This window comes from Rana temporaria, chromosome 2 (genome assembly GCF_905171775.1).
Source record: "Rana temporaria chromosome 2, aRanTem1.1, whole genome shotgun sequence".
Taxonomy (NCBI): Eukaryota; Metazoa; Chordata; class Amphibia; order Anura; family Ranidae; genus Rana; species Rana temporaria.
In genome coordinates, this window is record NC_053490.1 from 119207577 (window position 1) to 119230814 (window position 23238).

The window sequence follows — 23238 nt, forward strand, 5'->3', positions numbered from 1 at the left end:
CAGCTCATAGAGAGATGGGATGCAGATCCATAGTATTTAGTTAGGGAACATTGCAGTGGCTCCATTAGGAGACACCACAGCAAGGGATGTGCAGATTTGCAAACTTCCTGTGAGGGATAGAAGCAGGTCAAGCAAACTTGATCATTCAGGTGAAGTGCGGCTATATTTAAAAAAAAAAAAATTCATTGGATTTCATTTAACTGCCATATTTTGTTTTTGTTGTTTTTAAAAAATAAATCTTTCCTTCAGATTATTACACTAGTTATTTTTAATCACTAATATAAAAAAAGGAAAATTAGAAGATTTAAGGTTCCATTTGCACCAGTGGGCGTACGTTGCGGTCTACATAAAACACGTGCACTGGTGTGCATTGTGTAAGGTTGGCACAATGCCTAGTTGCAGTGTTTGTGTATTTTCTTTTTCTTGCCGATCAATGCAGCTCAATACACCAAGTGTGAATGAGCTAAAATTGATCATTCTTAAAAGCGGCGCCCAAATCTTCCAACCCCTCATATTATTATTCTCCCCTCTTACCTGTAGCCTCTTCAAAACGCATACTTACCTGTACAGCTAATCCTAAGCTAGTCCTGCTGCAATCCACCATACAGGTTATATACACCAGGTCCTGCATGGCCATCTTGGTCCTCCTCAGCTGGATGCCTTGTTTGGTTGTAGACAGCCAGCTACAGATAATGTGCCAGCCATCCCCCTGGCTTTTCTGATCATGCACCCTTCTGGAAGATGTTGTATGTAAGTATCTATCTCAGGGGACTGTAGGACCAGACACAAGTCATTTTGCCTAGGCCAGAATAGCGGCGTAGAGGGTGGAGGCAAAAATAATAATTAAATTCTGCCTGAGAAGGGGAGATATATTTAAACAGAGCTAACTCACTTTTGGAAGTTAAGTTCTGCTCTAATTTGCCAGGAGTCCACCAGGAACGCTGGCTGATGTGTCCTTTCCTTAAAATTCTGGATCAGGTGTCCCGGTTTCCCATCTTTGTAGGTTGGGAAGTATGCATATGCTTGTGTGCTGAACTGTTATTTCTATACAGTGCTTCTTTTCCCCATGTAGGTGGTAATGGAACGTACGGTAATATGGCTTCAATGCTCCGGCCAACAGACTGCTTCTAGTGAATCGTATGCGGAAGAAAAAAAAAATCTAAAGCCTCGTACACATGTACGGGTTTCCCGGCTGACTTTTTACCGCTGGGAAAGCCGAGAACCGGCTCGGTCAGTCTTTCCCCCGTACACATGGGAGGTTTTCCCGACAGGAGCTTTGGTCGGGAATCCCGGCGGTGTGTATGCTCCATCACAGTTTTTCCCATAGGAAAACTGACAAAAACTGCCGGGCAAAAGTCCACCGGTTTTCCCGGCTGGAGAAAAGGGAGCTGGTTCTCCTTGTCCGGCGGTTTTTGGGCAGTTTCCCCGTCGGAAAAACTGCGAGGAGCATACACACAGCCGGGATTCCCGGCCAATAGCTCTCCTCGCAATTTTCCCGTCGGGAAAACCGTACGTGTGTCTGAGGCTTTACTCATACCTTTTTATGTCCTGTACGTTGCTTCATGCTGATATACGGTACATTCTCAAGAAGGATCAGTCGTATTGTTGGTCAATGTTTAGCTTATATAGAATAAGGTATACAAAAAGTGGTTCAACTCTAGTGGGGGATAGGAGAGCTTGCCCACATCCCTAATCACACATCAGAAAAAACATAGAAAAACCCTCTGACGGGACTTTAAAGGGCAATGGCTCCAAGAATTTGTGTATGCAGACCATTCAAAAATTATTAGTTTAATACAAAATCTAAAAAGCATCAGTACATGAAGATTTTTGTCTAAACTACATATTCAATTGATGTCATGGATATGAGAACATAATTAAACCACTTATTTAGAACACTCTTGTACAAATGTACACAGTGAAGCTCTTCACCGTGTACATTTGTACAAATGTTCGTGTACATCATGGGTCTTCAAACTACGGCCCTCCAGTTGTTCAGGAACTACAATTCCCATCATGCCTAGTCATGTCTGTGAATGTCAGAGTTTTACAATGCCTCATGGGACGTGTAGTTCCGCAACAGCTAGAGGGCCGTAGTTTGAGGATCCCTGGTGTACATTGTGAACATTATAGTACACAGCTTGTAGCACAGCCCTCTAATTTTCCACACTTTTCCACTTTTGCAAATGAAAAATGGCTGTTGGCGAGCGTGGGGCTGCCTCAGAGTGGGGGGGTGAGCACCGCCGACACTGTCTCCCAGCCCAGGGAAGAGAGAGGAGAGGAAGAGGCAAGCTGTCCTTATCAGCAGAGAGCGGGATTGCCCGCTATAATAGCTTTCATTAGAACTTCCCGTGTTCCCGGGGCTCACGTCACACAGCTCCACCTCTTGGCCCGGCGCCTTTGATAGACAGAACGCGGATCCATGTGACGGCATCAAAGCCGTCGAGCCAAGAGGCGGGGCTATGTGATGGTGAACCCCGGGAACACAGGAAATTCAAATGGAAGCTATTACAGCGGGCAATCCCGCTCTCTGCTGATTCGGACGGCTTGCCTCTTCCTCTGCACAGGTGAGGCTGTAGTGGGCACAGGTCAGGTTGCATTTTTTTTTCTTTGTTGGCTATAGCTGAAGATGAAAAAGGAAAGTTAACAGAAAATAAAACCAACATGTGCATCAGAAACCTCAATCCATAAAACAGTACAACATCAAAGGGGGTGCAGAATCCCATTACAACCACACAGATTTCAGTCAGGCTGCACTGGTCACAGGTGAGGCTGCACTGGTCACAGGTGAGGCTGCATTGGTCACAGGTCATGCTGCTTTGTGCACAGGTGGGGCTGCACTGATGGGCACAGGTGGGGCTACACTGATAAAGTTGTTGTTAATATTTATTTTCATAACTTAATTCTGCACAAAACATTTAAGTGTCATTTATGAGCAGGATTAGGGGGCAGGGCATGGTAGGGGTTGGGTGGGGCAACTGGTGGCGAGTAACCCTTAAGGCCTGGCTAGTAGCTCAGGACTTGAAATTTTGAGCCCTGTTGTAGCAGATATGATTTGGGGCTGGAAAAAAACTTTATGGTGTTTTAAATACACCCTCTCATTTATGGTTGTAAAATAAATTGGACTGGCACAATACAGTGAAGCTTTATTGTATAGATTGGTACCAGCACGGCATTGGAAGAGCACACCCTTTACTAGGTCCCCATAGGACAGGTTAACAGTTCTGTCAGAATCTCCATATATATTTTCTTCAAGTTGTTATATCCAAAGACGTTACACTGCTATTGGGTGCTAGCAGAGGCTTCGTAAAATTACTATGCATTTCCCAGGAAGCATCACCTGAAATTCCCTTGCTTGGCACTCAAAATGTGCCAACAGCTATCAGTTGGCTGCCAGCTATTCTTGCACAATCCTGCCACCAAAAATGTTACTAACAAAAGATCATTGTAAAAATATAATTGTTTTGACGTATGGTGAAGGGAACGGCTAAGTGCCTGCTTATTGTGATGGGGAAAACAAAAAAAGATAGACCCAACTATCTTGGGATATTGAGTAGGGCTTCCTTCCTGACAGGCTCACTCAGTCAAACCCTTTGTATATAGGCACTGCCACCATAGACATAAGATAAATGTGTTATCCCATGTTAGGACTGATTAAAGTCAATCTTTAGAAGTTTTTATTTTTTTTCCTGGGTGAGAACTAAAAAATAAAAATGTAAATATTTATTTAGGCCTGTATTCACGTAGCACTTACGCCGACGTATCTTGAGATACGCAGCGTAAGTGTAAATGTGCGCCGTCGTATCTGTGCGCCGTGTCCACAGAACTAGATACGCCTGAAAATGGGCTTCTTCCGACCAACGTAAGTTTCCTACGCCGTCGTATCGTGGGCGCATATTTACGCTGGCCACAAGGGGCGCTTCCATTGATTTTTACGATTTGAATATGCAAATGAGGGAGATACGCCGATTCACGAACGTACTTGCGCCCGGCGCATTAATATACGCGGTTTACGTAAGTCGTACGTCCGGTGTAAAGTTAAGCCTCATAAAGCAGGGGTAAGTCATGTTAAGGTATGGACCAGGGAACAGCCGTCGTATTTTACGTCGTTTACGTGAATAGGGCTGGTTACGTCACGTCGTAGGCAGTAATTCGACGTATCTTATGGAGTATTTTCAAGGTGATTGTGAGCATGCGCACTGGGATGCGTCCACGGGACGGCGCATGTGCCGTTCGTTCGGCCGATCATTTGCATGGGGTCACGGTTCATTTAAATGTATCACGCCCACTTCCACCTACTTTGAATTAGGCGGGCTTACGCCGACGACTTTACGTTACGCCGGCGCAACGTTGGGAGCAAGTGCTTTGTGAATACTGTGCTACGCCGGCATAACTATGCGCCAAGGTACGTGAATCCAGGCCAATGTCTTCTATCCAGCTAGCAGGTAGAGCTCATTTGTTGTGAAAAGCTCAGTGTTTACAAAGCTTAATAGCTCAAGCTTAAATTCTGCACAAAAGTGTGTACTTTTGTTGCCAGCGGTTAAGACTTTAATGGCTGTGTTGAGTTATTTTGAGGGGACAGCAAATTTACACTGTTATACAAGCTGTACACCCACTACTTTACATTGTAGCAAAGTGTCATTTCTTTAGTGTTGTCACATGAAAACATATAATAAAATATTTACAAAATGTGAGGGGTGTACTCTTGTGAGATTACACACACATTATATATAATTAAGCCAATTTAGTTTCCCTTTTTAATGCCAAGTGCACAAAAAAATTCTGGAAACGTTGGTAGACATTTTTAGTGACCTTTAATAGCCTCCGCTATTATTATTATTATTGTGATCATGCTAACAAAAGCGTCCCTCCCGGCATTGTCATCCTTTGTGTTCCTTTCATGACAACGGAAATTGTGTTTGTTTATTCCCGCCCGCTTTCCTTTGAAGAGGACACTGATGTTATTTTTGGTTTGATTCGGAGGTAATAAATAGAGCAGTCTGACAGTGGCTCCATCCATAGCACCGCATATCTCTGCCATCCATAGCCAGCTGTAGTATTTACTCTCGGTAGTATAGTGCGATGTTCGGTAACCAAGGTTGGTTCTGCTAGAAATAAACAACCTAGCATGGCAATCGTCCCATGTTCAGGCCAGTGTGGAATTCGGCATCTTTTTGCTAGCTTTACAAATGAAAGGTCTAGAAATACTCTGCAGGCGATCAAACTGTTGACAGTAAGGCTCAACTACATGGGTGGCTTAACTCGTTGGCAATCTTGTCATTTGCTTGGTTTCTGTACACTGGAAATGAGGTGGCTGTCAACAAGAGGTTAAATGGCTTGTGTGAACAGTAAAAGATTATACCTACACAATTTAATTGCCTTTCTAATGGAAAAGGTGTAAACTTAGATCTTGCAGAGAAACGTGCGTCCTTCAACCCTTTTGTTGTTGCCACCGTGTGTATTACAAGATGGCTATATCAGTATGTACACACATTTGCTGCCATTTTACCTTTTTAGGGTTCTCTAACTGAAATGACCCCGTAACTTCTACATGTAAGCAAAAGCGTACCCTCCACATGTGTCCCAGGCTTACCTTGATCCTGTGACGGTATGGGACATCCATTGCACCATGGTCGATGTGACTGTATAAATGAGGCCTTACTTTATAATGGCTCACAATAATATAAAAAAGTATAAAAGTTGCTATTGGGGTTAAAATACCACAACTTACAGAGCAGGCTAAATAAATTAATAAGCTACTCATGAATGATATTGTGTACCATGAGCCTTTGGTGTCCTAATGAATGTTTCCCCTTATATGTGCAGTAAGGAGCGAGGACTGGGCCGGTTAGTCTGATGTCCATGCAATGTCCTCTGCTGGTGGAAAGCGCACCCTCGACCTGCTTTCCCGGCTCTCTTGGCTACAAAAGGGCATGTTGTAAAGTTTGGCAACTGCGGGAACAAGACCCAGTTATGTCTGGCAGGATTACGTTGCTTTCTAGTAATCTCTAGATGGGAATATAACATTATTATAAGAAGGCTAGTAGTGGATATCTGGCTTAAAAAAAATGTTAATCTGTAATCTGCAGTCATAAACCAAGCATAAAAGTCTCATACAGTTTTTTTTTTTTTTTTAAACTGCATAAATTAATTTTATTACAGGTGTTTATATAGTGCCAACAATTTACACAGTGTTTAGAATACCCTACATTCACCTCAGTCCCTGCTCATAAGGGCCTTACAATCTAAGGTCCCTATATCAAGGGCCTTGCAATCTAAGGACCCTATATCGAGGGCCTTGCAATCTAAGGTCCCTATATCGAGGGCCTTGCAATCTAAGGTCCCTATATCGAGGGCCTTGCAATCTAAGGACCCTATATCGAGGGCCTTGCAATCTAAGGTCCCTATATCGAGGGCCTTGCAATCTAAGGTCCCTATATCGAGGGCCTTGCAATCTAAGGTCCCTATATCGAGGGCCTTGCAATCTAAGGTCCCTATATCGAGGGCCTTACAATCTAAGATCCCTATATCGCGGGCCTTACAATCTAAGGTCCCTATATCGAGGGCCTTCCAATCTAAGGTCCCTATATCGAGGGCCTTCCAATCTAAGGTCCCTATATCGAGGGCCTTCCAATCTAAGGTCCCTATATCGAGGGCCTTCCAATCTAAGGTCCCTATATCGAGGGCCTTCCAATCTAAGGTCCCTATATCGAGGGCCTTCCAATCTAAGGTCCCTATATCGAGGGCCTTCCAATCTAAGGTCCCTATATCGAGGGCCTTCCAATCTAAGGTCCCTATATCGAGGGCCTTCCAATCTAAGGTCCCTATATCGAGGGCCTTCCAATCTAAGGTCCCTATATCGAGGGCCTTCCAATCTAAGGTCCCTATATCGAGGGCCTTCCAATCTAAGGTCCCTATATCGAGGGCCTTCCAATCTAAGGTCCCTATATCGAGGGCCTTACAATCTAAGGTCCCTATATCCAGGGCCTTACAATCTAAGGTCCCTATATCGAGGGGCTTGCACAGACATACTGGTTCCAGTTTGGAGTCAGTCCCCTTACCCAGCATGTCTTTGGAGTGTGGGAGGAAACCAGAGTACCCAGAGAAACACTAGCAAGCACAGTGAGAAAATGCAGCATCCATGCAGATATTATTTTTTCAATAAATTCCAATTAATTGATTTGGCGTTTTTACTTGATTAAACACTTTCTGACCGCCCTATAGCAGTTTTACTACTACAGGGAGGCAGGTGTGTGTGTGTGTGTGTGTGTGTGTGTGTGTGTATATATACGTGATCCCGCATTTCTGCCTGCAGGGGCCGCACGCAATCTGCTTTTGCTGGGTTTATTCTTGCGGGAGCCGATCTGTGGATTCCGGGCACTCAATGTCCCCCGACACCATCCGATCGTCAGGCACAGACTTAGAAATATGTAAGCAAGGTAGAGTTCCATTCTGACAGGGGGGCAAGGGATGGATTCTGAGTTCCTGAAAATACAGGGACTCAAATCCATCTCTTCCCCTAGTAAAATCAGCACACATAGTAAACACAAACACTGGCTAGGCACACAGTTGTCCCTTTGATCACCCTAGATGTTTAACCCCTTCCCAACCAGTGTTGGTAGAGTGACAGTGTATATTTTTAGCACTGATCACTATTGGTGTCACTGGTTCCTGTAAGGTGTCAGTTAGTGTCCAATTGTTTGCCGCAATATCACGGTTCCGCTATTAGTCGCTGATCGCTGCCATTACTAGTATATAAAAAAAATCCAGTATATATTCCATGGTTTGTAAATAGATAGTATAGTAAATAGATACCTAATATGTTGCTCTCATGGAATGGATACAAACTACGATACTTAATAATCTCCATAGGCGACGACCGGCTTTCAGAACTATGTTCCCTCCTCTGACCCACAGGAGAAGTATGACAAAAAGATTGGTCATAATACTTTAGTTTCCTGGGAATGCATTAAGGTAAAAAAACATTTTTATCTTTATAAGGTGTAGGACGACCACTAAGTTTTTGGCCTTTTAAAATTTGCCCTCCTATGTTGGGCAATTCATTTATTGAGAGGTTGCTTAGTCTTCTCACTGCACACGTTTTTGCATTTCTCCCTATACTGCACTTTGTATACCAATTTGCTTGTGTTTTGGTGTTGGGTCTGTAGGATATTCAAACTCACTGTAGAGCTGCACGATTCTGGATAAAATGAGAATCACAATTTTTTATTTATTATTAATAATATGTAAAATGATTTAATTATCAAAAAATTGGGCTAACTTTACGGTTTAGTGTGGGTTTTTTTATTTTTTATTGAAGTCTATTTTTTTTCCCCTCAAAAAAATTGTTTGAAAGACCGCTGCGCAAATACAGTGTGACATAAAATACAGTATTGCAACGCTTACTATCAGTTGCTGAACTAGTTTCTCAATGTTGTGTACACTTTGTACACAGATTTTCTTGTTCTTTATCACATCGGTAAAAAGCTGCCAAACCTACTGTTGCCTCGCAGGGAATATATTTGGTTTCACCTGCGATTGCTCTCTGGCTTCTATAGCTTGGAGTGGGGGGGCTCACTTCTGTGGCCTTTCTGTTCTACAGCTTCAGAGAAGCCTCCCTGCTCTTTGACACCAGAGCTGAAAGACAGCTTGAAGAGCCATCTGCCTCCTTAATGCTACATAAAAGCTCTGTCCGCTCCCTTTCCATCTTAGTCAATAAATTATGTATACTTTGTGTAAGCACGGACAACAGACTCGGGACTGTATATTTTTCTCTTTCTTATTATTAAATAATTTAAGTTTTTTTGATGAAATGAAAGCTGTTTTCTGTAGTAAAACAACATTTTGGTATAGCAAAAGTTGAGCGGTTAAAGGCTTAGTCCACCATTTGTGACTGTGCTCCTTGTTGCACCCATATTTACGATGTAGCATGAAACATTTTTACATTTCCTAGCCCCCGCCCTAAAATTGTCCCTCCACTTACCCGAATCGCCGCAGAATCCACCCCCCCCCCCCCCCCACAGCATTTTATTCTCTTGAATTTGCCGTGGCTGTGCGTGGTCCCACCTTCAAAGCTTCTCTGTGAACTGAAGACTTAAAGGGGTTGTAAAGGTAAAAGTTTTTTTACCTTTAATGCATCCTATGCATTAAAGGTAAAAAAACATCTGACAGCACCCCCCGAGCCCCCGTTTTACTTACCTCACCGTTCGAAAGTCCCGGGTGCGTGCTTGTCATCCTGTTCGGTTCCCAGCCTGGCCATTGATTGGCTAGGCTGGGCGGATTGATAGCAGCGCAGCCATTGGCTGGCGCTGCTGTCAATCACAGCGAATGACAGCGAATGACGCGGAGCGCCGGGGGGTGGGTGAGTGATACAGTCAGCGGCTATGTTTGTTATTTAAAAAAATATATAATTCTGCCTTTAGTGTTCCTTTTAAAGTGTTACTAAACCTGCAACAGTAAATGCAGTCTGTATATGCAGTAAAGCATGCTTGTTATACTCCCTGTGGAACCTAAGGGGTTTTATCCTCCGTATTGTATAAAAAGGCTGTTTAATCCTGTCTTCTCTGATTCCCCCTTATTTCATTGTTTCCTATCCATCTCCTGATAAGACAGAGCCTTTTGAGTCACTCTGCACATGCTCAGTTTGGTGTGTATCGATAGTTTTTTTTTCCTTCCTTGGGAGGGTGCATATGATCAGGCCAATCAGATTGGTCTAGACAAGAGGATCAGGGATCATGCGGAACCATAGGACAGTCAGAGTAGAATGAAAACTCCTCCTACAAGCTTTAACCAGACACTGATAGAAGTCATAAGACTGCTATATACTGTTGATGAGAAACGGTATGTAGCAGTTTATATTTACTAAAATAATTGCATTTCCATGTTCTGTTTAATGTGGGAGACCAGATATAGGGAATCCAGGGTCCTGGGTTTAGTACCACTTTAAAGCGGGGGTTCACCCTAAAAAAAAAAATTTTTTTCTACCATGCCATCCAGCATACTAGAGCGAGCTACAGTATGCCTTTATTTTTATTTTTTTGCGCCGTACTCAGTTTAATCCCTTAGTTACGTTTCAGACTCCCCACGAGGAGTAGGCGTTCCTAGGCAGAGGGGAACATGATTGACGGCCGGCTATGGTGCGTCACGCTTCTCGAAAATAGCCGAAATAGGACTTGGCTCTTCACGGCGCCTGCGCAGTCAGCTCCTAGTCTGTGCGCAGGTGCCGTATAGCGCCGAGTCCTACTCCAGCTATTTTCGGGAAGCGTGACGCGCCATAGCCGGCCGTCAATCATGTTCCCCTCTGCATAGGAACGCCCATTCCCCGCGGGGAGTCTGAAACTTAACTACGGAATTAAACTGTGAGTACGGCGCAAAAATAAAGGCATACTGTAGCTCACGCTAGTATGCTGAATGGCATGGTAGAAACTTTGTTTTTTAGGGTGAACCTCCGCTTTAAAGTCCACTCTTTAACTGTAGCACTGAGACTCATAGATCTCAATGGAGTAGTGTGGCATCACCGCATTTAGAAGTTCATTGTTTACTTCTTCCAGACACCTTTGTTTTGTAGACTTTACCAAATTTTTCCAGAGGAAAAAAAAAGCGTGGAATATGTTCTTTTACAATAAAAAAAACTGCAGTGTTTACCAGGTTTTTTCCTTTCATTTTCACCTGCTAGTCCTGTGAATCGCACACTTCCGTCCCTGGGTGTCTAAGCTCACTTTTCCACTGTATCTGTGGAGGAAGCCATGGTGGTCGCCCAGGCTTGACATTAAACATGTCTGCCTATGTTTGTTTATTTCCATTACATGGGGAATGGGGAGATTGGTAGTTTACATAACAAATCTAAAATTATTTTGTTCCTCCATTTAAGAATACTGTGTCCCTGGCAAGATCAACAAGTACTTTCTGTACTTGAAGATGGTTTGTTTTAACCTAAAAAAGGAAACAAATAAAACCACCACATCTAATGTTTCAGAAAAAACACACAATACAAATGTTAGAAATTGAGTTGCAGTTCAGTGAGTAAAAGTCATATTTGATCCCCAAGCAAAACATGACTTAGGACTTGGTGGAGAAACCCTTGTTGGCAAGCACAGAGGTAAGACGTTTCTTGTAGTTGGTGACCAGGTTTGCGTACATCTCAGGAGGGATTTTGGTCCACTCTTCTTTACAGATCTTCTCTAAATCTTTAAAGAGAAGTCCAGCCAAAGATCGTTTGACTAGGCTTCTCTATATGGATCACAGGAGTGCAATTCGCTCAGTTGAAGGTTTCTTAACTACTAGCCGACCGCGCACCGTCATTATACGGCGGCAGGTCGGCTCTCCTGGGCGAGAGCTGTTAGCTATACGGCGGCTCCTTGAGCCGCCACTAGGGGGCGCGTGCGCGCCCCCCGCTCGCCCCCGACTCTCGGTACAGAGCGAGGAACGGGAGCTGTGTGTGTAAACACACAGCTCTCGGTCCTGTCAGCGGGGGAAATGCTGATCTTCTGTTCATACAATGTATGAACAGAGGATCAGTGTTTCCCCTAGTGAGGCCACCCCCCCCTACCGTTAGAACACACCCAGGGACATACTTAACCCCTTCCCCGCCCCCTAGTGTTAACCCCTTCACTGCCAGTGGCATTTTTATAGTAATCCAATGCATTTTTATAGCACTGATCCCTATAAAAATGCCAATGGTCCCAAAAATGTGTCAAAAGTGTCCGAAGTGTCCGCCATAATGTCGCAGTACCGAAAAAAAAAACGCTGATCGCCGCCATTACTAGTAAAAAAAATATATAAATAAAAATGCCATAAAAATACACCCTATTTTGTAAACGCTATAACTTTTGCGCAAACCAATCAATAAACGCTTATTGCGATTTTTTTTTTAACGAAAAATATGTAGAAGAATACGTATCGTCCTAAACTGAAAAAAAAAAAGGTTTTTTATATATTTTTGGGGGATATTTATTACAGCAAAAAGTAAAAAATATTCATTTTTTTCAAAATTGTCGCTGTATTTTTGTTTATAGCGCAAAAAATAAAAACTGCAGAGGTGATCGAATACCACCAAAAGAAAGCTCTATTTGTGGGGAAAAAAGGACGCCAATTTTGTTTGGGAGCCACGTCGCACGACCGCGCAATTGTCAGTTAAAGCGGCGCAGTCCCGAATCGCAAAAAGTGCTCTGGTCTTTGGACAGCAATATGGTCCGGGGGTTAAGTGGTTAAATAGAATGAGTTGGAAAACAGAAATAAGATGTTCTTTTCTTTGTAATGTAGTAAGAACACTTGTTTGCTGTGCACAGATGCTCTATTAGGTTTGCCACCATATGGAGAGGGGCTGCTCCGTTTAGCAAGTCTTTCTGCCAAGGTGTTAAACAGATGTGCATGGTGAAGCTGACCTGCTGTTGCCGAGCTCGGCGGATCAGTAATTGAGATTGAATAGGACGTTGTGTCTCTCAGCTGCTGCCTATGCACAGGGCTGTATTGACAAGAACAAGTGTGTGTGTGTGTGTGTGTGTGTGTGTGTGTGTTTATGTGTGTGTGGAACATTCCATACCTGCTTGAAGAGTCTTGTCTGCCTGCAGGGATATGACTCTCACCATGAGCCTCCTCTTCTTCTTTACTCTTCTATTAATTGCTATATTGGTTTACAGAATGTAAAAGAATATTAAGGGCTCCATGCCGCTGTAGGACTGCGGTGCAGAATAGAACCAACCCCACCCTACAAGACATAATAAAAATATTGTACTTTAGTACCACTAGGTATTACAGACCACAATGGGGCCGCTTTGCATTAATGCAGAGCTTCAGGAATTACACAAAAAACACGCTTGCTTGTTAAGCCTAGGGATAGGTTGTAATGTTTTGCCTTATTAATCACACTGGCAGCCTTCAGACACTCTCCTCTTCTGTCTGATGTGCCAGGCTGTGGGTGAAGCCCTTGCTGTCCTCCTGTACAATGCAGGACTATTGGACCTGCATCCTACTTGATGACATCAGCGTGTGTCTGCAGGCAAGATTGTCTTAGAAAAGAGGCTTCGGGGGACCAGTAGCACGCCTTGGAGGAATTCTGCTGGCACGAGGAATTGGATATGTATCATGCCGCGTACACACGATCGGTCAAACCGATGAGAACGTTTTCATCGGACCAAACCGATCGTGTGTGGGCCCCATCGGTTGTTTATCCATAGGTTAAAAAATAGCAATCTTGTTTTAAATTTAACCGATGGATACCTAACCGATAGAAAAAAAAACGATCGTTTGTAGGCACGTCCATGGGTTAAAAATCCACGCATGCTCAGAATCAAGTCGACGCATGCTTGGAAGCATTGAACTTCATTTTTTTTCAGCACGTTGTGTTTTACGTCACCGCGTTCTGACATGATCGTTTTTTTAACCGATGAAAACGGTCCATCAGACCGTTTTCATCGGATGGACCGATCGCGTGTACAGGGCTTTACACTTTATTCCTCTAACGCTAGACTAAGGCCTGCTTCACACCTATGCAGGTTGCATATTCCAGGTGCATTTTGCGTTTTTCAATACATAGTTTTGATCCATTGAAGTCTATGGAACCAAAAAATAGAAAAAAGCCCCTGGCCCTTTCCATAAAATGCACAGATGTGAACTAAATCCATAGCAAACCATGTTAAATGGACTGTAGTAAGTTTCTGTAAAACTGAAAAAGCACAAAAAAAATGCAAAGGTGTGAACCAGGCCTAAAAGGGGTTGTAAAGGTTAGTTTATTTTCTTAATAGGTTTCTTTAAGCTAGTGCAATGTTGGTTCACTTACCTTTTTCCTTTGATTTCCCTTCTAAATGTTTTTTTTTCTTTGTCTGAATTTCTCACTCCCTGTTTCTCCTCAGTAAGCTTTCCACCATCACCCGAGCCGTTCTGGCTGGGGGTTAGTCGGCGTGCTCGCCGCCTCCCTTGGGACTACACCCCTGCGGGGAGACGCTGTGTTCACAGGGTCTCCCACGCATGCGCGCAGGAGCCGCCAGTCACTGCATGACCCCTTTAGAAACGGCAATCGTGACGTTTCTAAAGTACATCGGCGCACGTCTCTATTGTAAATATCTCCTTACCTACAGGTAAGCCTTAATATATACCTGTAGGTTGAAGTGGTTGTACAGGGTGTACAACCACTTTAAAGCGGTTGTAAACCGCATAAACATTTATTTATTTATTTTTTCAAACCTGCAAGGCAAAAGGCATAAGCGGCTAGTATGCACCGCATACTGGCTGATTATGAAATACTTACCTCGGAACGAGGTGAAGAACACTTACCTGGTCCACGCCGAGCGAGATGTCATCTTGCTCCGGCGTGTCTTCCGGGTATCGCCGCTCCAGCGCTGTGATTGGCTGGAGCGGCGATGACGTCACGTGCGCGCGGGAGATTTAAATTCGGCAAGGTCCGGCGGCTGCCGGTCCTTTTGCCGTGGATTCCCCCCTGCGCATTGCCTACATATACCTACAGGTAAGCCTTATTATAGGCTTACCTGTAGGTAAAAGTGAAAAAAGTGGGTGTACAACCACTTTAATGAGCAATTCATCTTTGTAGTGGGGGGGGGGGGGGGATGAGACACCTCAAGGGTGTTTTTTTTTGTATGGATTTAGAAACAGAAAAGTGACAGCAGAAAAAAGACAGTCTAGTCTACTAGTGTGTGTTTTTTTTTTTTTTTATATATACATGTGTTTTTTTTGTTGTTTTTTTTTTTTTTTAGCATAGATTTATGTTTTTGTATTTCACATTCAGGTTTGTGATGTTAGTGGGCAGCATGGAGATGCAGACCTCATCAGAGGAGGTAAGTATGCACTTGCAGAAAAGGTGGTTCTGCTGTGTTTGTTCAATAGGCCTAAGCCTAGTAGATGCAGGCCAAATGTCGGGTGGCATAGGCCAGTTCAATAGAAACTGGCCGACATTCGGCCTGTGTGTACAGCACCCAGTCTGACAGAAGCCAGCAGTTTGGCCAGCTTCTGTCAAAGGGACATGACTGAAAGGCCTGCTGCTCAGCACCCAATCAGTGCTGTCTCCCCTGTCAGAACACAATGGCACAGCAGGGGAGATCACTGTGCTAACATTAGATTGTTAGTACAGCGGCAACTGCTGAGCTGTCGTTCAACCCAGCGTGTGTAGTAGGCTTTAGGAAGGAGGGCTGGGAGATTTTTGTAAAAACTGGGGCTCCCACAAGCTACATATGCTTGTCTTCCCCACCACTCAGTTTCTTCAGTGGTAACAAAAAGCTAAATGCTAATAGCCTGGCTAGCATGCTTTTAGATACTTTTGGCATCCGTACATAAAGTTGATGACCTAAAACACACATTAGATTAGAAATCTTGACTTTTCCGTTCCTTTGGTGCATGCTTGATCCTCAGTCAGCAAGATACTACTTTATGGCCACTAGATGGAGCCGACGATCCTAATAAAAACACATATTGGGTATATTAAAAGCAATTATTTGTGGCGGCTGTGCAAATTTACACAGCAATTTTCTATAAACGGACCCCAATGGGATAAATCTCTGTAACAGGAACAACAGCATGAAATTCCTGACAGATGTTATAACTATTTCTTTGTCTTCTCTATTCAGAGCTGCAAAAACATTTTGCCTGGATTTGCACTTTTTGCCTGGTTATGACTTGGCTCAGCCTGTAATTGGACAATAAAAGGAACAGCGAGATGCTGATCTGGTCACCCCTGTACTATCCTGTGCTGTAAACCTGTTCATATAGTTAGGCAGATGGCACTACAAAAGAGCCCTGATTGGCTGAGAGTGCGGCCCTTCTTTCTACACACCGCTGTTACCGGCAACATGTCTCCATTTCCGGGGTTGCGAGCTCCAGAGCTGTGATTGAGCAGAGCCACGATAACGTGACTCCCGCGCATGCGTGCGGAAGCCAGGGGTCACGGCACGCTGCTGAAGAATCAGCATGAGCGAGTCGTTTCTTCAGTGCGCATGCACTCGTTCCCACTGAACATGGCTTTAAAATCATGCAAGTTCACCTGATCTGTGCATAAAACAGGTGTCTCAAGTTGCTCCTGAACTCGCACTAAAAAAGCGGCTTTGAAATTGAGCGAGTTCAGGAGCAACTTGAGACACCTGTTTTATGCACAGATCTTTTTTTTTTTTTTTTTTTATCGCCCCGAAGTCGCCAAAAGAAGTGCAGTACCTACTTTTGGAAATCGGTGTGGCGCTGCAAAGTCGATGTCGCACAGATGGGGGCGCTCCTTTTGCCAACAATAGGCTCAGATTTGAAATGCGATTTGATCTGTCAAGTGGCGCCGATGTGAACAGGGGCTCAGAGGAATTTTTTGCTTGTAAACTCTTTTGGTCAAGGCAGACACAAGATTTAGAGTCCATCCATACAGTTGTGTCTTTTTTTTTTTTTTTTTTTTTTTTTTTTTTTTACATGACTGGATTTTTTTTTTTACATGACTGGAATTTAATGCCATTTTACCACTTACTTGTTGGGCACCTTTTTCATTTGATATATCTTGATCTTTACCCACTTCCACAGATATTGGTGAAAGCAAAGCTTATGTCTACTTGATGCATGCACTCCTTTATTTTGGTTGCATTGGCTTAAAATGTGAAAAATATAAGTATAGCATGTGGCTTTCTAGCACTTCTTCAGAATAGACGGTGGTGGGGTTTTCTGTGTTCCTTGTTGGGGACATTTTTCCTCATGTCCTGTCTCAGGTGGCCCCACACAGCAGAAAAAGCCCCCCCCCCCCCTCATTCAGAGGAATTTCAAATTCAGTGAGAACCACATAATTCATCCAGTGATGATCCATGAGTATTGTGTCAAAGTTTTGCTGTCACTTTAATTGGAAATGATAAAGCTTCAGAGTAAGCAACAGCAATCGGTAAATAACGACTTCCTGGAAGCAGGAAGAGTGCCGGCCCACCACAAGGCCTGTACACGTTATTGTTATTCCCTTGGCTGTGTTCTCATGGTGTCGCTCTCACAGAACGATGGCCATCCTGAGGCACACCCTGGCCTACGTGACCGCATTCAGACGCAGCCAGTGCTGATAATAGCAACACCAGGGTCAGGAGGATCACACAGGCTCCACCGTGGAGTTGCTACTACTTTGTGTTTTTATTCAATCAAAGTTTCAGTTAATAGTTTAGGAAAAAATTGCAATAAAACACAGTAGTTATTCCAGACCTTCATGAATCTAAAAGGTGTGTATTTATAAAGAATTTCAGCTTGTTAGATTTCAGGTAAATGTAAATGTCAGTTCAGCAGGGGTTCTGTAAAAATATTACACTTCTTTTTATATATATATATATATATATATATATATATATATATATATATATATATGTGTGTATATGTATATGTGTGTGTGTGTGTGCAAAATGATTTTGCTGGTATGAAATGTAACCAGTGCAAAATATGGAACCCCACATTTATATTGTTTTAAGCATTTATTGTAGCTTTTTCTGAATCGCATACACTATAGATCTGCCATAAGCTGGCTCTGTGAAAGCTGGTTATTGGTGAGGTCATTCTATTCAGAATTGTATTGAAGGATCACGCTTGTTTAGGAAAATGGTAAATCTTAGTGCTTAGAGTACCTCCCAGTGGTGTACCATGGCATTGCATTTTTTTTTTTATGCCCTTTAGTACCGTATTTGTCTGTGTATAAGGTGACCGGGCGTATAAGACTACCCCCTGACTTTACAGATTTTTTGCCTGTAGTCACCGTATAAGACAACCCCCCTTCCAAAGCTTCCGATGCTTCATATTTCTTCCTTCTGGAGCCATATTCTTCTTCCTTCTTGCTGCAGCCATATTCTTCTTGCTGGAGCTGGAGCCATATTCTTCTTCCTTCTTGCCGGAACTGGAGCCATATTCTTCTTCCTTCTTGCCGGAACTGGAGCCATATTCTTCTACCTTCTTGCTGGAGCCATATTCTTCTACCTTCTTGCTGGAGCCATATTCTTCTTTCTTGCTGGAGCCATATTCTTCTTCTTTCTTGCTGGAGCCAATCACGGTGAGCGATGTATTCTATTAATGAATACAAAGCCTGCATCCGGGTGTCAAAGTGGGATCAGTATGGTTCTCTGGGTTTCAACATATATTTCCCAACACCAACGCCACATCTTCCGATCCAACCTAGACTAGGGTTGCCACATCATCCCTTTAATCCAGGACTTATATGAATTACACGGGTTCTGAGGCTGATTTAATGCAGATAAGGCACCAAGTGAGTTTATTTACCACCTTAATCAGCCACAGAACCCGTGTAATGTGTGTCCTGGATTAAAGGGATGATGTGGCAACCCTAACTCAGACAGCCGCTAAAGAGAAAAAGGAACATAGGCCACACATAGCATAAATACTGCTAGTACAAGTTTATTGTTAAAAACACCACAAGGTATGCGCATGATTTCGGACAATAAAAAGCATTCAAACCGCATGGAGCCTCGCTGGCTGCTAGCATCAGTGGGCGTAAAAGACGTCACATGTTCGTGGGCCCGCCCAACTAGTTTCTCGTCACAGCGCATCTTCAGGGGAACAGGAGCATAATATGTCCCAGCATGTTATAGTATAAAACGGTATGTTTTATACCTTCCATCCCTGGGTCCACTAAGCACGGCTAGTAGGGACTCTCAGATTTGACAAGGGGGTGGCGTCTCGACGGGATTAAGCATTGAAGGCCAGCCTTTAATAACAAACCAATTTCAGAAGGGTGCACGAAGATGAGATCGATCTTATTGGTGTATTTAGATGTCCTGGGATTTATGGGGGAAGCAGTTATTGCCTTTTGTTGACCCATTATTCCAAATTACTGCAAAATTACTTGTTATAGTGAAGATGATCTTTTGCCTAGTGTCTATCAGAGTCTGAAAAACCACTGTAGCTCCCCTTTATGGCCGCCCCATTTGTTAATAGGTGACCTCTACACTTATATAACAGTTATTTATTGCTTTCAGGAAGCTTTCTAATAGGTGCCCAGTTTGGGAGGAGCTGATACACCAATGGTTTTCTGGCACTGGGTGGTGGTCTACCTCGAAGAGGCAGCAATCTGACAGTTCTTATCATTCATACATTATAACTTGCTGTAAACACACTAACTGAGCAATATATTCATGGCTTTATTGTTTTCTCCTTTCAGGACTAGTGTCCAGATCTTCACCAAAGAAGCCTAGAAGTCGGAGTATCTTCAAAGCTCTCTTCTGTTGCCTTAGTGCACAGAATGTCAGCCGACCAGGGGGCCCCTGTGAGGCTCCCACCCAAAAGGAGGAGGCACAATCAACTCCAAAGGTAACCCTAATATTGACCTTCCTAGTGTGAAAAAAATGTTTGAAGCGACTGTGTGTCCATGTTCTTCCTTTGATTTGTTCCGTTTCCTTGCAAGTGGGTGCTCAGAGGTACCAGAGGAAGCTTTATTACTTTTTCAAAATAATGTGCCTGGGCCCCAAATGTGGAGAAGGCAGTTTACGTAGAACTTGACCCCTGATTGTGAATGCTCCCCACTCTCCCTGATATTCCTTGTAAATCTCTACAATCTCCAGTCACAAGTGTAAATGGTCAGGGGGAGGCTGATCAGTATATTGGGGCTCATTCACACAGGCGCAGAGGCCCGAAAGTGTGCAGAATTGCGTGTGTTTATGCGCGGCCCCGACAAATCACTGACCGATGCAACAGCTGTACCAATATTCTTCCACACTTGGATGTTTACCTCCATACAGAGATCAATGCATGGCCATGGGTAAAGTCTGTCTGGCCATGTATCCACCTCTTCATGGATGTGTAGGACGTTCCGTACAGCTGATGTGCTATCAGCCGATTTTTAGCAGGGTGCTCCCCGTGGTTGTACACCCATGCCACCTAAGCGCATAAACATAGTCTATGTGGATATGAACCCCCAAGCGGCCATTAAACAAAGAGAAGAGACATCCTGGGAGGCTGAATAAAAGTGCTAGTTGGTTTTAAACTTTTATATATTTTTTTGCATATTCCCATCCTTACTTCCTATTCACACTTGTGTGACTTGTCATGCAACTTTGGACATCAAAGTCACATGACAAGTTATACCTCATGTTTTCCAATGGTGACCATTCATATATGTATGACTTAAAGTTGCAGCGGCTTCAAAGTAGTTTACGCGCTACTTTGGACGCACTTTCATGCAACTTGAGGACCATAAAAGTTAATGTTAACCCTCAAATGTTGCGTGAAAGTCGTACCTGACTGTTGCACCAGAGTTGCACAATTTTGGAGTTGTACAAGTGTGAATGGGACCTTAGTCACTTTCTTCCTGTGTATTTTGCCAATTCCTTGTGTGGGTCTGCTCACCTGATTTGGGGTTAATGCATCTGGCCAACACTATGGGCCAGATTCTCAAAGAATTACACCGGCGTATCGGCAGATACGCCGACGTAACTTCGAATCTAAGCCCGTCGTATGTTTAAGTGTATTCTCAAACTGAGATACACTTAAACATGCCTAAGATACGACGGCCTGCGCCGTCGTATCTTAGGGTGCAATATTTACGCTGGCATCTAGGTGGCGCTTCCATTGCGGTCGGCCAAATGAGTTGTTACTCCGATTCACGAACGTACGCTTGCCCGTCGCAGTAAATTTACGCTGTTTCCGTAAGAGATACGCGGCGTAAAGATAAAGCTGCCCCCTAGGTGGCGTATCCAATGTTAAGTATGGCTGTCGTTCCCGCGTCGCAATTTGAAAATTTTACATCGTTTGCGTAAGTCGTCCGTGAATGGGGCTGGACGCCATTTACGTTCACGTCGAAACCAATGACGTCCTTGCGACGTCATTTACCGCAATGCACGTCGGGAAATTTTAAGGACGGCGCATGCGCAGTACGTTCGGCGCGGGAACGCGCCTAATTTAAATGATCCACGCTCCCTACCCGGATCATTTGAATTAGGCGGGCTTGCGCCGGGGGGATTTACGCTATACCGCTGCAACTTTACATGCAAGTGCTTTGTGAATCAAGCACTTGCCCGTAAAACTTGCGGCGGCGTAACGTAAATGCGATACGTTACGCCGCCGCAGATCTACCTGAATCTGGCCCTATATTATTAGTCCCTTCACCAGTTACTCCAACTTAACTAAACTTGTGTGTGTATATGTATGTATGTATGTATGTGTGTGTGTGTGTGTGTGTGTGTGTGTGTGTGTGTGTGTATGTATGTATGTATGTATGTATGTGTGTGTGTGTATATGTGTGTATATATATATATATATATATATATATATATATATATATATATATATATATATATATATATATATATATATATATATATATATATATATATATATATATATATATATATATATATATATGTGTAAAATATATATACATACATACATACATACATACATACATACGCGGTCTTGAAAAAGTTTAAAAAAGTGTGGAAACTTTTTAAAGAACGTGTGTGTGTGTGTGTGTATATATGTATGTGTGTGTGTGTGTGTGTGTGTGTGTATATATATATATATATATATATATATATATATATATATATATAATTAGAGATATATAAATATTTGTGTGCATGTGTATAATCATGCATAATATAGTATTTAATTATACATATAATGCATATAAAAGTAAATTGCCTACCGTAATAATATATATATTTTTTTTTGTTTCAGGCGGATCTGTTACAATGTCTCCAGTACCAGTTCTACCAGGTACTTGTTGTTTTATGTGTCATGATCATGCTTGCAGGGATGCTCATGCTCCTAACACACGAAAACCCAAAATACACAATGCTTAGATATACCTTTCCTTTGTAGAGTAAGATGAATTAATCTGAAAAGCCAGTTGATGCTGAGTTTACACTTGCGGGTGGGTGTGGTAAAAATAGCTGCAGTTTTAAGTTTTACTGCCCCCTGACGACCCACCTTAAAGGGGTTGTAAAGGTCCAATTTTTTCCCCCAAATAGCTTCCTTTACCTTAGTGCAGTCCTCCTTCACTTACCTCATCCTTTTTTGATTTTGCTTTTAAATGTCCTTATTTCTCCTGAGAAATCCTCACTTCCTGTTCTTCTGTCTTTAACTCCACACAGTAATGCAAGGCTTTCTCCCTGGTGTGGAGTGTCAGGCTCGCCCCCTTCCTCGCACTACAGGAGTTTCAGAACGCCCACTAACACACAGCTCCTTTCTCTATCTGCAACGTAGAGAGCGTCCTGACTCTCCTGTAGTGCAAGGGAGGGGGCAAGCACGACACTCCACACCAGGGAGAAAGGCTTGCATTACTGTGTGGAGTTACAGACAGAAGAACAGGAAGTGAGGATTTCTCAGAAGAAATAAGGACATTTAAAAGCAAAATCGAAAGGATGAGGTAAGTGAAGGAGGACTGCACTAAGGTAAAGGAAGCTATTTTGGAAAAAAAATGTACCTTTACAACCCCTTTAACCTGGCATGGCAGCAGAAAGGAGTGGCAACATTTTTATCACACATTCTTTAAGAGACTTTGGCAGTGCCCCAACTCCCCCTTCAATCGTGTGTAAAGTCAGTGGCAGCGGCATGGTGCTGCGGGCTTCCAAGGGTCAAAGCAAGCGATGAGGGGGAAGACCTATCGCCTCCTGTCAGATGCCCTCTGAAAAGCAATCCACTGCAAATTGCCTTTGAGAGGGGTGGCAACGTTGGCTGCTAGTGTATTTAAGCCCTTAGAAAAATTCAGGAGTCAGAATCTTCGTTTTTAAGTATCTATAGGTCTGATATATGTAGACAGGCCCTCTTAGGACAGTTGCTGATGGTTCACAAGACTTGTAATAGTCCCATTTATTCTGTGTTGTGAAATATTAATGTTTTGTTCTCATGCATTTTCACGTTGTAACACTGACGCTCATAAAAGTGGCTTTTATTTAAAGCATATTCCGCTTTTCTTTTCTTATCCCTCCAATCCTGTCCCCCCAAAGTGTTTTTTTTTTTTTCTTCTCATTTTCCATGTTCTGTGCATAGTTTGTAAATCTCAAGAAACTAATTTGTGAAATGCTCCTTCACCAATAAGCTTCTTCCACCTGCACTTTTAATGCTTCAGCCAGCGGGACCGAAGAGGCGGCTCAGCCAACTGAGACTGCTGCCTGGAAGCATCTGTGTGACCTGCAGGTCGCAGGATCTAATCCCGGCTAGCTCTGCTCACTCTTTCATCTTTTCCAGGTAGATAACATGAAGAGCAATGATCATTGAAGTGCTGTCTTTTCTGTATTTTGTAAATACCATTTATTTCTTTTTTATCCTTAAGGAAGAATTAGGAAT

At 43.2% G+C, this 23238-nt stretch overlaps 1 protein-coding gene across 1 annotated transcript in view; it reads left to right on the forward strand.

The window, feature by feature from the left end:
- The window catches only part of CTDSP2 (CTD small phosphatase 2), a 63577-nt gene that overhangs the window by 22291 nt on the left and 18048 nt on the right, over positions 1 to 23238 (forward strand). The window contains exons 2-3 of the mRNA XM_040340858.1: positions 19115 to 19263; positions 21628 to 21666. Coding sequence (XP_040196792.1) covers positions 19115 to 19263; positions 21628 to 21666 — 188 coding nt within the window. The remainder of the gene's footprint in view (positions 1 to 19114; positions 19264 to 21627; positions 21667 to 23238) is intronic.